The 16,671-nt window shown below is 46.7% G+C and overlaps 2 protein-coding genes across 4 annotated transcripts; one reads left to right on the forward strand and one right to left on the reverse strand.

Annotated features, from left to right (window-relative positions):
• Window positions 1-820: 820 nt before the first annotated feature.
• MKRN2 (makorin ring finger protein 2) lies at window positions 821-11,148 on the reverse strand. Of its 3 annotated transcripts, none has more exons than XM_059823229.1 (8): window positions 11,123-11,148; window positions 10,478-10,606; window positions 8,595-8,773; window positions 7,592-7,896; window positions 5,569-5,783; window positions 3,940-4,050; window positions 1,594-1,738; window positions 821-967 (listed from the first exon to the last, which is right to left on the reverse strand). In XM_059823229.1, the coding sequence occupies exons 1-8, from the start codon at window positions 11,146-11,148 to the stop codon at window positions 824-826; spliced, it is 1,254 nt and encodes a 417-aa protein (XP_059679212.1). In that variant the 3' UTR covers window positions 821-823. The 3 variants fall into 3 exon arrangements, with proteins under 3 accessions (XP_059679212.1, XP_059679214.1, XP_059679213.1); XM_059823230.1 differs by having other exon boundaries at window positions 883-967; window positions 1,594-1,734; XM_059823231.1 differs by lacking the exon at window positions 10,478-10,606.
• A 195-nt stretch (window positions 11,149-11,343) lies between these two features.
• On the forward strand, window positions 11,344-16,671 carry MKRN2OS (MKRN2 opposite strand). The gene is made up of 4 exons (XM_059823309.1): window positions 11,344-11,549; window positions 11,958-12,007; window positions 12,940-13,102; window positions 16,007-16,671. The coding sequence occupies exons 1-4, from the start codon at window positions 11,344-11,346 to the stop codon at window positions 16,230-16,232; spliced, it is 645 nt and encodes a 214-aa protein (XP_059679292.1). The 3' UTR covers window positions 16,233-16,671.

The raw sequence follows: 16,671 nt of genomic DNA on the forward strand, positions 1-16,671 counted from the left end.
CATTTGAACTAGTTAAATTGAAGAAAACTTTAACTATTGCTGTTTGCAATGACTATTGAAAGTAACGACTTACTCTCATTATACAGTTTCCAAAAATCCAATTTGTGCTGGAAGTTTAATTTAGCTGTATGTTGTGACCCCAGTGTTGCTCTGCCTGAACACATTAATCAGTACAGTTTTATTTGCTTCACCGCGGGTGCTCTGAGAGACACTTCCTGCCACTATATACTGTTTAATTATTTTTAAATAAGGGTAGGAACTTGACCCACTCTGACTTTGAGAGCTGGGCAGCATCCAGGCCCCGTTACTGAAACACTCACTGTAAGAATACAGTCATCTTGATTCTGAACTCTACGTACTACTTTGAGGTATAGCGTATTAGTTCTTAAATCTCCTTTTTAAGGAGCAAAAAGTTCCACTGACCGTTATTCCCACTGGGGTCTTGTAGATATACATTTAGTTGATTTAGTGGGAAAAAAGAAAAGCACCCAAACTAGATTTAGCAACAGTTTTTAACAGCTTAAGCTTTAAATGGTAAGAGAGGAGCTGTATTTACACTACCACTCAGCTCACACAACAGCACATGTTAGGCCAAAGAGGGAGAAAACCCTCTTGGATTAAGGGATTTTTTTTTCCATGCAATCAATTTAACTTTTTAAATATATTTCAGTATTTTTGTTGCCATACAAAAACTATCCGAAAACTTTACCAGGACTGCACAAGTAAACCACAGGGCACGTTCATTCTAACTGTGCTGTAGAAAGTAAAAGCATCGCTAAATAAATAGCTAGATTGCTATAGATGAAAGCACCTTTAGTTCTCTTTATTGAGAAGTGGCAGGCTCCTCGTCAGCCCCAGAAAGGTGCATGAAAAGTTCTCCAAGTTCCGTCACTTCGTCGTCTGCGCTGGTCACAGTCCTGCTTTCTCTGTCTTCAATAAAGTCCCACAGACGAACGGAATTGAAGAACTGGAATAGAAGAAAATCTGAGCATGAACCAGTACTTGCCACAGTCCATCAAAGTATTTTCCCATATCAGTCTTATTTCTTCATTAAAAAAAAGGTCAGAAATTGAGATTCAAATGCTGGGTTTGTGCTAGGTTTTACTAACAAACACTCTCAGCAACCTTTGCTGTTAAATTCGAAGTGACAACCGCTCTCGAGTGTTACAGCGTGAATATAGTGAGGCCAAACTAGCCAGTATTAAGGAGCTGTATCCACATTAAAACATTGACCTTGACCGTTCAGCCCCGTGGCCAAGCCATAACGCGTTCTTTGAGAAGGCTTTAACCTTTTTGCCTGGTCTTATTGCCAGCTCTATACAGGAAAATGAGATGAGTTTTTAATACTGTCGGCAAAAGCTTTAGTGGCAGAATTCCTTTGAAGAAAGGTTTGCCATGAGATGGATTGGTTGAAAAAAAATAGAACAATAATAAATCTTTTCTATTAAGTGAAAGGTGCCTTCTCCTTTCCCTAATAACAAACCTTTGCCTCGAGGAAAAGTGCTTTCTGCACTTCTCCGAGGCCATGCATGGTGTGAAACATATCCAAGTAGTACACTTTGCACTCAAAACAGGAGTGGAGTGTTCCCTTACCCGCACCGTCCCCTCAGAGCTGAGCTGTTTCCGTGGTTTTTCAGGTTCAGCTCGCGTCCCATCTGGATAAGCGTGAAGGTAAAGACACTTCCCTCCAAACGGGCAAGTTCCTTTCCCTTGTTCAAAGTACTTGCAGGGCTTCTTCCTGATCGAATTAGAAGAGAGAGTTACTGCCTTCAGGTAGTACGGAAGCGGATGCAGTTCGCTCTCCATGGTTGCTTATCTCTGCTGTAGTCAGTGACGCAAAGCACTGCTTCTGGTAACACACCAAGAGTTTTGGTCTCTCATTCCCTCACTGACAGCAGGCAAAATAGATGGGAAAGATGATTAAAAGCAAACAAAGAAATACATAAAAGAACAGCATAGTTAGTAAAAAAAATTAAAACTCTCATAAGACAGGGGAAGTGAAGGATGTTCAAAGAATGTCATCGATCCTACACGTGCGTTTTCATCATCATGAACAAATCCCTTGCTATTTCTCTAGCAACATTCCTCTCCTATATTTTCTACCACTACATTTTTACGACGCAGTTCCTTTCCTCTCCTCCTTTGGAAGTTGTAGGACAAGACCTTGTTGATGTAAGTTTCCATCAGCTTTGTTGTTCAACCAAGCTGTTGTAGCTGCGGAGCGGATTTTTATAAAGGTGAGCCTTACAACAGTACTCGGGGCAGGGGGAGTGGCAGACTGTTCTACAGTGAAAAACAGCTGAAGAGGAAACTACAGAGAAAACACAACTGTACTTGTAAACTTAATATGCAAATAGTGATGAAACTGGTTCCTAAGACATAGATACAGTCTATCAAATAGCAACTAACTGGAGAAGAAAGCTCAGCAATGACAAAAAAACCCCCAAACCACCCAAACCCCCCAACCAGGCAGTGCATCAAAAGCCGAACGGATTTGTCTTGGTGTGGAAGTCAAGCGGTCTGTGACTTCCAGGTTTCCAGCTCCGACCTTTTTTGTTCTGCGCTGGCATATAAATTGGAATAGATTTGTGCTGGCGTGACCCCTGCTCGTAGCCTAGACGCCACTTCGGTAGCATTTTATTAGCGTTTTTTCATTCCGTGCAATACTAAATCCTCAAGTTAAACTGACTGCCGAAAGAGCTACCCACAGAATTTCTGTACTGAAGACATTTTCATCTACAACACAATGTATTAGTGTTAGCCGAGCACTTCAGCAAACCCCCTTTTTTGTATTCTCTCCTCTACAAGAGGCTGACAAGAGCCAAACCCAACTCCCATCACTACCTGACACCCCTATTCCCGTAACGCAGACGGTTACCTTACCGAGAACATGGCCATTCACAAACTGCACTCAGCTGAGGCTTTTGAGTGCAGCTTACTACCCCCAGTTCAAAGTCCTCATGAATTAAAATGAATAACCACGACAGCAATAGGGTATTGAAGACAAACCCTGTCTATCTGAACAACCTCAGCTCGAGGTGATGAATTTTATTCAAATATTTTGCCTGGCTAAGATAAAACAAGATGCTGGATTAAACATTCAATGGAGCAGTACTGCTTTCTGCACTTCTGCTACTGTGCTATAACAGGACTTCAGAGACTTAAAGCTTCCCAAGCAGCTGAAGAGCTAGTAGCAACAGCTACACACAGGTTTAAGTAAGGCCTATTTTCTTTGGTGCTCCAAAAAGCTTCTTGAAAGGTTGGCGCACATCGCAGAATAAAGCTGCACAACCTTCAGCAAAATAGCCATCACTCACTCGGGCCAAGCACAGCTCTGCTTGTTGACCTTAAAAAGGGTGAGCAAGGAGGTAAGTAATGGTATCTTACCCTTCTGCGAACGACATAGCCCCTACACGCATTCCAGCAAGCGCAGCTTTGCAAAGCTGCTGTAAAATGACCCGTTAGCGGACCTCTCCCAGTGCTCCAAGCACCGGGCAAATCATTAGACAATACAAGGAATGCAGTCATGTAGCGTCTTCCATTTCCAGCAGACATTACAAAAGCCCTGTGAATTTTTCTCCCGTATTTCAAGAGACTATTACCTTTTCCATCCCTATTTGTTTTCCTCAGTAACTGCCAACCTTCCCAGCGATTACGTCTAAGGGATCAACAGAAAACACGCGAAGCCAGTTTTGGCAAGTGAGCCGAAACAGCCTCAACATTTCAGAGCACAGCGAGTTTGAATAATTTCTGATCTATAATTACACGACAGACCCTTTCGTGGCAGTCACAAAGTTAAATATTAACAGAGATTAAGAGTTCTCTGTAGAACGGTTTGTAATCGCATAAAGTTTAAAAATAAAGGCACTTTGACCGACTAAGCCTTAGCGTACCTATCCTGAGGACAATGTGTAGAGTGTTCATGGTTACTGGACTTACCCCACTCCCTGCTTAAACGCTTCAATCAGCTCGTTTTTCTTCTCCTGGTCTTCTACCCAATACGCACTGGGAATGACAAACTCGGATATCACGCGGCACTCCGGGCAAGACCTTAATGGATCAAGACAAAACAGCAATGCTCTGTTACTTTCCGAGATTGACACTCCTCAATAAATTTGCCAGCAGCAGTGGGCTCCCGAGGGAAAGGGAGATGCTCTGTCACAGGGAAGCGGCAGCCACCTCCGCGCACGTCAGTACAGCGCACGTGCACCTTCGTTACTCGTTTCAATGGAAATAATCCAACTGAGCGCGGTCAGGGCTTGTGCTACCTCGCGTTCGTTTCTAGACTTGAACAAAAGTAACAGGTATTTCCTCCGTACGCAGAAATAAACCGTAACTATTAGGGGAGTACTGCAGCTCCCACGCAGCACAAAGCCAACCCAGGTGAAAAGAGACAAAGGCAGGTCTCTGGGCTCTTTGAAATGGGATTTGACTTCTACCAGAGGTGAGTTGTTCACTTAGTGGGTTTACGAGGTGGATTTCTACATGAGGAGCTGAGATCAAGAATCAAATATACAACGTCAGGAAAGGTTTTATTACCCCCTCCCCGTAAGTCCCATAAAAGACGGTGCTCCCAGCAGGACTAAGCCAAGTCCCTCCTTCAGGTGAACTCTGCAACGACCGCTATGTTCACCATTATGGAGAGATGTAAAAAACATGTTTGAAGAATTTGTATTAGTATTTAATCCATCCTCAAAACGGATTCCAGGGTGCTGTTCCTGAAAAAAAAAAAAACCCCTCATGGTCCCTGCTGTAGGCAGAACATCTCAGTTCCTCTCCAGCAGAAGCTCGACTCCAAGACAGGTTATGTCCTAGTGAGCCAACGGTCACTTCAAGGAAATGTATAATGAAAGTTGTGCAGAAAAGTCTATTTTGGCAGAAGACTGAAAATATTTCCCACCTTCTCAGCATGCTTGTAACTTGAGAGAGTTTTCAAAGAGATGCTCAAAAAAGGAAATTGCCCTAATCGGATGTTTTAAATTCTCTCATCTGAGGAGAGGCACGTTTGGAAGGCATTTTTTATATAGCTAGAAGATGAAGGCTTTTACTCAGATACAGATAAATGCGAGATTAACGGGACATTTAGCTTGAGTAAGCTATCACTTAGAGAAAAACCCAGAAATCAAGGACACAGATACATAGAAAAAAAGGAGTTAGTGTTTGCGCACACAGAGTACCGTGAAGGGCACAGGTTAACAAGGTCTCGGCTGTTCCAGAGTCCGCACGCGTGCGCTCTGCCCCGCCGTCAACGCCAAGGAGAGAGGGCCAAGCGCCAAAGGGCCAAGCTCTTCCCACACAGGACCGCAGCATGTAAGTAAACTGTTACCAAAGGACACCCTACTCGTCTTGAAGGTAGTTCTTCTCATAGCCACGCTCCAGCGTCCTGGAATTTGCCAGGACTTGGACCAGGATTTTCTGAGCTCAGATCTTACTAATGGCTGGGTTAATATTTACAGCTACGGAATCCCTTACCACCAGTTTTATTTCCGTACCGAGTCAAAGCACACCGGAGAGCCCATCGCACTGGCGCAGGCCACAGAGACGAGACTCTGGTTACCACCAACTTACTTTATGATTGGATTCTCGAACTGCTTGGCACATCTCCACTGCCGGATGCAAGACAAGCAGTACGTGTGATTGCAGTTGGAAAGGATCCCAAACCTCCTCTCAGAAGCCGATGGTTTCTCGTACACCACTTCCATGCAGATACTGCACACTTTGTCCTGGCTTGCCTGAAAGGCAAAGGCCTTCTCCATGTCGTGCTCAAATGTCGCCATGCACATCTGTCACAGGAGAGACGTCACTGGTTACTGCAGTCCATGTATCAGACTGCTTCTTGTAAAACAAAAGTGTCTAGGAAAGGGATCTATTACAGGAAAAACAAGGTACGCTGATTAAAAGCATCATTCCTACCCTTCATCATCATAATTTTATTTTAAGAACATTAAATTCAATAACGTATTTCAGCCCTTCAATGTTCTCTGCAGCTTCAGGAGTATCAGAAGTAAAACTGCCCAAACACTCATCGTTTCCACCTCTCTGTACCTCTGTCACAGAACAGGTATTGCACAAGAAAATGCTTCAAATACCCCTAAAACCATCTAATTCAGGGTCCTGAATGAGTGCCACACTCAAGACGTTACTCTGCTGAGCATTAAGGCCACACTCATTCACTGGATATTAAGCTTTACCGCAGCTAACGAATTAGTCTCCCATGACAGGCTTTCCTACAGCACTTCTCAGCGCAGTATCCCGGTAGTGACAATCGATAACCAATTCACGCTCTCGCAGCACTAGAAGGTGAGCTGGTGGTTACACCTGCATAGTTTTACCTCGTGCTTTTCAAAGTTCTCAGGACTTGACAAGTAAAATAAAAGACTTTAAATAATAATAATAGTAATAAAAAAAAAAGGACAGAAAGTAATTCCACATTAGTAGCAGCATTTTGACTAGTGCACCTTCTCATCCAACACAGACCTCTGCTTCCAGAGCTGAGCACCTGACAGCGGCGGTGACGGGACACCGTCCCAGGTATCAACGAGCTCCGGTGCAGGTATCAACGAGCTCCCAGGAGAAGCGAGACCTCCCACACCAAGCACAAGACCTCCCACACCAGCATGTTTTGCAAATACATGCCGACTGAACAAAACCTGAGGTTTTTAACCCCTTGGATTCTACTCCAGATTCTGGAGACACTTATGATTCGGTAACCACTAAGGCTGCTGGTCTTCCTCCTCCTCAGCCTTGAGAATTCCTGTTCCTGACCAGCCCTGTCATAAATCTGGTAGCCAGGCAAAGAGCAGCCCCTTAAGCCCATCTTTACCTAACCAATTCCTTATCCGGTCCCTCCAGCCATCCTACTTCAAGTTCAGCTCCAAAATCTTTGTACTCCTTTCAGTCTGTCCCCACCTGACCCTGCCCTAAATCAGCCACGACCAAGAGGCGACACCTGGAGAGGTGACTCTGCAGACCGGCCGGGCCATCTCTCAGAACGCACCGGCAGCCCACAGTTCCTCTCCCCCACTGTACATAACGTACCACTGAAACATCATGTAAGCTACAAAAGACATTTCCCCGGTACAGTTTTCGGGTGTTCTGGGAGAAGGCTGCCGGCAAGTTGCCAATAAGTACGAAATGGAAAAAAAAAAGAATCACAGAATCACTAAGGTTGGAAAAGACCTGTAAGATCATCAAGTCCAACCATCAAACCAACCCCACCATGCCCACTAAACCATGTCCCGCAGTGCCACATCCACACGTTCCTTGGACACCTCCAGGGATGGTGACTCCACCACCTCCCTGGGCAGCCTCTTCCAGTGCTTCACCACTCTCTCAGGAAAGACATTTTTCCCAATATCCAGCCTAAACCTCCAAGAAGTTGCTGTAAAAGGCTATCTGCATCATCATTACCAATTAAGCCCCAGACGCTTGAACACTCTTAGAATCATTTTTGTAGCTAGATAAACAATAAAACAGAAGCTCTTTGGAACAACAGGCTCTTCTACCAAACACATCTTTGGATTTTAGAGCAAACAAAGCACATCTTGCACTGAGCAAAGCAAATCTCACACCGATTTCATGATAATATTACCATCTCGTGAGCCTTCCTCTGTTCTTGGTCGAAAGGGTGAAGCACTTGCAACCCACATATCTCACACACGTCTCCATGGAGGTAAAGGCAGCGATCGCCGAAGTGGCACGCTCCCGCCGCAGCATAAGGACACAGCTGCTCTCCATCAGCACAGGAGCTTCCAGCTACCGGATCTTCCAGTCCGCTGCAAATAGCTTCTAAATACGAATGGGGCTTCATTTCCAGATTATCGTTTTGGTCACTGCAACACACCACATCGCTTGTGGCACTGGGTTTCTGCTTTTCTTCATTCAAGCCACACAGATCTTAGAAAAAAGAAAGATCATATGAACCAAAGAAGACACTGCACAAAATCCACACAAGAAGCTCCATATACTTTCTTTCCAATGATTACCAGTTTGTTTGCTTTTTTAAAAAGCTTTCTGCTCAGTGAAATCTCAGCTCTAAGCCCCTTTTGCTCACAAATCACAAGAATTTCCACAAACTACCTACCCAAAAGTTTGATTTCAAGATTTCTTCAGCTGTTTTCTATTTACAAACAGGCTAAAAAATCCTCTCATTTCACATTAGGGCAACCGGCCCACGCGGTGCGACAGTGAGAACAGGTGGGACCAGTGCATAGGCAGACGGGGCTCGGCTCCTCTGCGCTGCCTCCCGGGAGAGGACGGGTGTCTCCGCGCTTGTGTTCCGGAGGATTGGCACAATCCTCCACAGAGCACACGCCAGGTACCCCGGCACAAAGCAGCCAGGTTTCTCCCCATTTCAAATGCCCTCACGTTGAGAATAAAACGCACAAAAAGATCTGAGGGGCAGAGATATTTGAACCAAAAAAATCCAAATCAAACCAAAAAAAAGGCCCCCCCAAAAATCCCCCAAAACAAGGCCCCATCGGGTAGGAAGTCTGACTGCACCCCTCCAGCTGTCCACGAAACTCAAGCACTAAAAGGAGGAAAAACTCCCATCAAGCATCAAGGAGGAGGAGCACAGCACCACTCCCACTCACTTCTGTCCCTGAGCACCAGCGTTTTCTTCTCCCGTTTGCCAGTCTCGTGCAGTTTGCTCCTGATTATCGGCGCGCCGTGCTCGGGAGGGTGGCGAGGGCTGTGCAGCGCGGCCGATGAGAGGGGAGGTGGCGCGGGGGCCGCTGCACCCCCCGACGCAGGAAGTCTGGTGTGATCATACCTGGGAAAGCAAAAAGACAGAACAAGTGTTACAAAGGCTAAACGCGGCACGGTGGCAGGACGCCGCCTGATGAATATTTAAACCAAAACGAAACTGAATAGCTACTTTTTTTTTTTTAAAGGATTGTTCTGACAAGTTGACTGAACTGCTCAGTCTCTTTCAAAACCAGAGTAAAAGGTTTCTCAGTCTCAAAAAATGGATGCCTCTGAAAGCACACCCGTATTTTCTTCTCCAGAGATACTCAGCAGAGCTGAAAGAACATTATTCATGTGCATATTAAATTAGATCTTCATCATCCCCTCACACAAACAGGTTTTCTGGCATTTCTCAGAGAAGCAACGTCAAAACACTGTGCGGGAAGGAGGGACATTTTATGATCTTGGTTTCCCCCTGCAAGCAGCAACACTCAGACTTTATGCTCCCACACCACAGGAGAAGATGCAGTATTTGCACAGGGGATAGGAAAGGACTCAAAACATCCGGAAAAGCTCCAAAATAGAGTCCGGCAGCAGAGCAGAAGCAATCAGTGCAGTAAAGAGGCTGGTCCAGAAAAGCCATGGACATACCTGAACACTAAAATATTTTTGATGGCAACAAAAATATTCTCTGTATCTGCTTCTGGTCCTGTACTTGGGACCTGTACAAGCCCACAGACATGCCATACGTGCGAATTGCTTACGTGCATCGAGTGCCCCAAACTCCAGCAAAACAGCAACACACGTTGCAGCCATCGTAACGGTCCAGTCAGCGTATGACATGGTCCCCGTGAGTAACACAGCTGTCACCAACATCGTACGTTACTAATTCAATGTGAGCAGCTAACGGAAGCTGCAGAAATCACTAATGTTCAACCTCCTGATCCAAGTTTGGTACCATGAACTAAGCAAAGGAAAGGAAATATAATGAAGCGGTTGCTGTCGCAGCAACGCTGTGAGATCCCCTGATCTTGCCAGGTGAAGGCACAAACACCGGCTTCTCATCTGCAACCAGAATTTTTCCATGGAGTCACGGGCCGCCCTGTGGCACATCCCTCATGGAAAGTAGCAACATTAACTAACGCGCAGTATTTACTAGAGCATTTCTCAAGGAGTTTTAACCAGAAGACTTCAGAAAAGGTGTGGTACTGTTCAGCTTTCCCACCAAACCTAGGGGAGGGCGAGAAAAACGCTTTGCTCTAAGGCAGAACTGAAAGTCCTCGAAATTGTGCGTGAGACTGTGCAGGGAGGAGGCTACGAGCTACGTCGGGGGAACCGAGCGGAGCACTGCCGAAACACTGCCCGCTTCCAGCTGCTTCAGTCATGTGGAAAGCAAACCACGCCGCTGAACGCTATTTCATGTGAAGCTGCAGGTGCTGTTTTTTGCATTTCATCGGTCTTACTGCAGTAAGAAAGGGATAAAAAACATACGTGACACCTGAAGTTTAATTTCTACAGAGTAAAGTAATTGCTGAAGCCAAGACAGAGTAAAACTGTAGTACTGGATCCATAAGCTGGTTTTGGTACCGGGAGAAAAACCTCTTATTTAATATATTATTTCACTCCCTTTGTTATCTTATCTCTTTTAGGTTGGACTTGATGATCTTACAGGTCTTTTCCAACCTTAGTGGTTCTTGAGCTTGATTCCCTGGGGCTTAAAGCCGACTGCACGTGACTATTATGCCCAGTTCTTCTGAACTCACTGTTCCAAAAAGAGTCCGGTCTTTACCTGCACCGAGCTCCGTAGGCACACTGGCCCCGCTGGTAGTACTTGCAGATGGTGGATGATTTGCTTGTAGATAAATCATGGGAGAACAGACACTTGCTTCCCTCCCGACACACTCCTTGCACGTAGTACCTGGGGGAGAAGGAGTTCTGGTCAGGGAGCTCTGGGTTGTAAGGAGGACCCCAAGAACGGGTTTACTTCCCACAGGGAACTTGGAAAAGCGCCTCCGCCCAAACCGGGCCCCGCTTCTGGCTCGGAGTGAAGACCCCCCGTCGGGAGGCCGCGCACCCGCCCCCGGCACCCACAGCCCCGGCTGGGGATCGCTCCCCGCCCCCGGGCGGCGGCAGGCACCGGGCAGCCTCCGCCGCCGCCTCCCGGGAGACGCACCCGGCCAACTACCGACTCAGCGGCGGGCGCCGCCGAGCCCGGGCTCGCCCAGGCGGGGGGAGAGGCGCTCCGGCGGCTTGAGCCGGGGGACGGGGCCGCGACAACGCGCCGGGCCCGGGCCCAGAGCCCGCCCGGCCCAGGGGCGGCCCCCGCGCCCTTGCCCTTGCCCTCGCCCTCGCCACGAGCAGGCCCCGAGCGGCTCGGCGGGGCCCGGGCCGGGCCGGGCCGGGCGGGGACAGGCCCCGGGCCGGCGGCGCTCACCTGCAGGTCACCTGCTTCGTGCTCATCCTCGCCCCGCGCCGCCCCGCCCCGCCGGCCCGGCCGGCTCCCCGCACCGCGCACCGGGGTTCCGCTCAGCCGCGGGCAGGAAGGGCGGAGCCGGGCGCGGCCGCGACAGCGCCCCCCCGCCGGCGGTCCGCACGGACACTATTCAGGGGCGCACCGCGCCACAGAGGCGCGGCGGGAGAGGGCAGAGCGCCGCCATGGCGGAGGCCGCCGTCCTGCGGGTGCGGCACTGCGGCGCCGACATCTTCTGCCGCCGGCCGCCGCCGCGCTGCCCCGTCTGCGGCCGCCCCCTGCGCGGCGCCGGGCTGCCCGCCGCGCCCGTCCGCCTCCCCAGCCCCTTCCGCCAGGGCCACCGCCAGCCCCGCGCCTTCCTCCTCCGGCCCACCGCCGGCAGCTTCCTCGGGTAGGCCCCGCGGCGGGAAGGCGGCTCTGGCCGTGCGGTCAGGTTGCGGGAGCGGCGCCTGGAAGCCCCGCGGCCCCGCGCTCCCCCCCCCCCCGCCCTGTCCGCCGCCTGGGCGGAGCTGTGCCTCCGGGCCGCGCGCTGGGCCCGGGGCAGGAGCAGCGGCAGCTGCTGGGAGGAGGAGCGGGCCGGGGCCTTCCTCCCCTCTCCGCCCAGGGGGGTGCCGGAGTCGCCAGCCCCGGAGGTTTCCCACAGGCGTCTGGATGAGGAACTGGGGAGGCGGTTTACTGGTGGAGGTGGCGGGGAAGGGCTGCTGACCGTAAAGGTCTTTTCCAACCCAAACCGTTCCGTGATTCTAACGGGGACAAGCAACGCTCACATCCATCGCCAACAGCGCTGATTTTCTTTCAGAGGCTACGACGGGAAAGCTGATCTTCATGTTGGAATAACCAACAGTAATGGTAAAAAGTGCTTTGTAGTTGCCTTACAAACCACTGCCCATCTCCCATACCTCGATGGGGACTGTATGGCCCAGTTCAGCTTTGCTCCCTCCACCTTCCGTAAGCCAAATCACCTGACAGCTATTCCAGAGCCACCGCTGCCACTGCGGCGGTATCTGGTACCTGCTAAAAACGCAGGCTGCGACATCCAAATACCCGACGCTTTGCTGTTGAAGAATGCGTTACTTCCTCAGCATGCAGAGAAGCAGGAGCTCAGCTTTTCACTACAAAAGAGTATCACATAAAGATCAAAAAAATCTGGAGTCCAAGAATTTACCTTGCCTTGCCGCAGTGAGCGCACAGAGCTTCGAATCAGAGCCGTACACCACTCCTCACGTTGCACAGAACAGAATTGACGGGTGATGTCTATTCCTGACACAAGGAAATAAAAAGCTAGGCAGCCTACTTCTTTTAAAAGAAGTTTCAGGAAATGTTAAGTTAAACACAGGTTTTGCTACTTCTAAAAATAACCTTTATTAAAAACGCCCACAACATTAAAAAAGCCACATTAAAAAAAATCATACCAAGTTCTCCTAGAGTAGGCCCACCCTGCAAAATCTCACTTGAGATATTTAATATAAAGATGGTCTAATCTGGGGGTTTAAAAAAGAAGCCTGGTCGTCCCTAAGTTGCTTTCATTATCAAAAAACATCTGAAATTACACTGTAAGAATGAGAACTGGGTTTTGATAAAAGCAAGGACAGCATTTTCTGCTCTGCAGCCACAGAAGGCCCCTGATGGGAAACCGTGGTATAGCCAACCTAGGAAGAAAATGGCAGTATGGGAAACGTAGTAGCTTTCCTCACTTAACAAAAAAGAACACGCACAGACAAAAAAGGCTATGAATCGGATTCTCCGGTGCCACCTGACCATCTGTTACTCTTTGTTTTCAGGCGTGGTGTATAATTACAATGAAGAGGGCATTCACAGAGCTGAAACTGGATGGGAACAGTGCATTAGTATCCCACTAGTACAGCCAGACATGTTTGGGCTTCTTCAGCAGTGGGATACACTCCTAGAGGAATTTTCTGTGGGAGAGGCCTGGCTTCCTCACAGGTATGTAGTTTAAAAGCTGGATGCAATAGGAGTTTTTAGTCTGGGATGATAAATTGGGCTATTCCATTTTGGATGCTGCGAGGCTCGTGGTTCATTCAGAGCCCCGCTCCTTTAGAACATGTATTTCTAACAAACCAGTCTAAACAACGCTGTCAGGCTGTCTTGAAACTCAGTGGCCTTGCTAAACAGAAAAAGAGTATTTTTAAGTAGTAAGTAACAAACTCATCTGCTGGAATGGAAAAGCTCTAAAATAAGAGATCATTTTAGGGAAGTTTTCTTCAGCAACAGAAAGAATCTTGCATGAAATAAAACAGTTCAACAAAATGTTACCTTTAAGAGCATGCTGCCGAGTACAGAAGTAGAAAAGTCCAGGTGCAGTTTTGTAATTATTTCTTCTAGGTTTCAGCAGTTTTAGGTGTGTTTGCGTTCACAGGCTGACCACACTGATGGGATTCTTGCCCAGATCGTACATCCAGATGACTTCTTTGTTGTCAGTGATCAGAAATGGGAAACACAGTCAGGCTCATTTCCAGCTCTTCCAGCTGGTTCGTAACATTGCTTTGGAAAGTTAAGTGCAGAAAGGCTTCCACCTATTTTGAATTAAACCAGTATGTTCCAACGAGAACGTTCAGTTCTTTGTAGCTTTCCTTGAAGTCAATGCTTGATGACAGCGTTACAAGTTATGCAGCCCAGCTAAAACATGCACTGCCACATCACCAAGCCTGCTGACGACAAAGCAGCCTGCTCTCCAAGACACCAGTCCTTGCACTGTTCATCACTAACAGTACGTGTAACAAACAGCCTGTCTGAGCATAGTTCTGTGAAGTGCTTAAGTTAATGAATGTAGATGTCATCTTACCTAAAAGAAAAAACCCCACAACAAATCAAAAGCAGGTCTTAGCAATTCTGTATGTGCTTGACTATAAAACTTCAGAGATGATTTATTATCTCCCTAGTACCAGGAGATGAAAGAATTTGAGCTAGAATAGAATTTTTACATCTCTATGGAACTTGTAAAGCCAACAGGATTTGTGTCTCTGATACTTGGGCAGTTCCCAGTGCCTTAACGTTATTACTACAATTAACTCGATGTCAAAAAAAGCATTGGTAGAAGGTGGATAGATGGGTGCATCTCTCCTACGGGCTTTTCTTTGGTTTTCCTCCGTCTGTCACCTCCTGCCAAAGTGACCTACTTTTTCCATAAACAGACCAATGGCCACTACACTGTTGAAAATTTAACATCTTTAAAAAAGTTCAGTTAACTCCTCTGTTTATTTTTTCAATGGACAGGAACTGTGCTAAACTGATCCTGTAACTCCTTTGAGTTCAGGCCAAGCCTGATTCTAATTTTCTTGACTACTTTTCATTTACGGGAAAGATGGTATATAACAGCAGCAAAGAACAGCGGCCACAGCCGTGACCAACAATATCCTAAATTAGTGAGAGATACCGGGCTTGCTTGTCCGGGTATAAAGACATGCTACCCAAAAATGAGATGCTAACTGGAAGACACAGGTGGTAATAAGCGTATTACAGAATCTTTTGCATTATAAATACAAAGATAATCTGCAAACAAAAGTGAGGTATTACAAGCTTTGCTTAATCGTGGAACTGATTCAGGAAAGCTCTTGTGTACACATAAGTTACCCAGACGTGCTGCGGCACTCTGCAGACTCAGCCCTGAGCTGGCGAAGCCAACATTTTTTTCAGTGTAATTTCCAGATGTTTTGTACTGCACAGTGATGACAGCCACTCTTGAAGTTACTCACAGTTGGTTTTCCTTAACGACTGTTTTGGTAAAGCAAGTACACTGTAGCAAATTGCTTGCTTACTAAATGGGAGCTCGTGGGTCACTTCAGATACCCTTAACAAACCAGAATAGCTTTGAAGAAAACAGTGAGCTGTCCTGAACTGGGCTTAGGCTCGCAGGGTTCCTTTTTGATACCCGTACCCCTCAGGTCTTGCAAAAACACCTTGTAAATTCCCAGGGCTGACGGGCAAGCGTCGCAGAAGATTCCTTGTGGCAATACAGACCATGGAGCCACTGACAGTACAAGGCAAGGAATGAGTCTCAGGGCTAGGAAGAACAAGGTGGAAAATGACAGAGGATGAGGCAATTATGGAAGAAGCTTGAGGATTAGGCAGATGGCAAACAGGAGTCTGAGCAGGTCTGTATCAAATGCAGTTACACGGGGCCAGTGGAAAAAGCAGCACTATGTGGTGAGGGAATGGAATCAATTACTGAAGTTGTTAGTGGCCAACATGAAACATTTGGGAGAATCTGAGAAACATTCTGACAGTGAAAAGAACAAGTTAGTGCCATATGCTCCTAGGTTAGGGAAGCAGGGGAAAAAAAAAAAAAGAAAAAAGGCAAGAACATTTTACATGGCTACTCCTCCTATTCACAGTTAGTATTTCTGTCCTTGCAGAATTGGCACAAATCATTGCCAATGGGATTTTGACTGGCACACTATATAGTGACTGTATCAGCATATTAGCGATGAAATTTACTTCATTTTAAGTAAGCTTCCAAGTTAATGCCACACTGAAAGAAGTGCACATAGTGGCACACAATTAACATTACTGCTGCAGGAAGAAGTTTTCAAGGTAACAGAGTAACAATAGATGGAAGAGCAAAGGTTAACAAGGTAAAAGCCAAATAAGTATAAAAATAAGAAATTATTATAAGCCGCCTTTTATTTTTTTATGCTCCCAGTTTCTAGTATCCCTGCCTGGAAAGTACAGCTTGTGATGAATAGAATATATTTAAGCACCAGCATTAAAGGAAAATGGCAATAGTTCTTAGAGAGCGTGTGCTTCCTTATTTCACTCAGTAAAATATTCCTCTATGCGCAGTAATTAATGGATTAGCGCTAACTCTTACTAATGAGATATTTTTCCTAGGTACGAAGAACATGACCACAACTGCTACACATATGCACTGGCATTCATTAACAGTGTACTGATCACGCAAGGCAAACAGCAAATGAGTAAAAGTGAATTTACAGAGAAATTTGTGATCCCACAGACAAAGAAAGCTTCCAAATACATTACTCTGCATCAGGAGCTAACAGCTAATGATTTCTACATTGTACCCCTTCCTGACCCAGAAAAACAGTGCTCAAAATGACAAGTTGCTATATTAAAACATCTACAACACGGAATAGGAAAAGGAAGTCTTAAGACTCCAAATCTCAGGGTTTACGATGCATGATCTACTTAATGTATTTAAAAACACAATGAACTTTACACGTTAACCTGCACATCACGGAAGGATCGGGAAACGGAACTTGTGCATTTGAATGCAATAACATACATACAATGTACACACAACAGAAAGCTTCTATGGGAACTATTCATATGGAAAAAGGTTTTCCTATTTACATTCACTATATGCTGTGTTCTGCCAAGATACTTAGTACCAGAAATCGTAACTGCTGTGTAATTAAGGGTTTTAACAAATGAACTGTGGTAACTTAAGCTGTGGCAAACCAAAATGTTTTTTTCCTGTCACATTTATTCACTGATCAGTGAAAAAAAGGGAATTTGTGCTTGCGTGCTGCTGAAAT

This window comes from Gavia stellata, chromosome 12, assembly GCF_030936135.1.
Source record: "Gavia stellata isolate bGavSte3 chromosome 12, bGavSte3.hap2, whole genome shotgun sequence".
Taxonomy (NCBI): domain Eukaryota; kingdom Metazoa; phylum Chordata; class Aves; order Gaviiformes; family Gaviidae; genus Gavia; species Gavia stellata.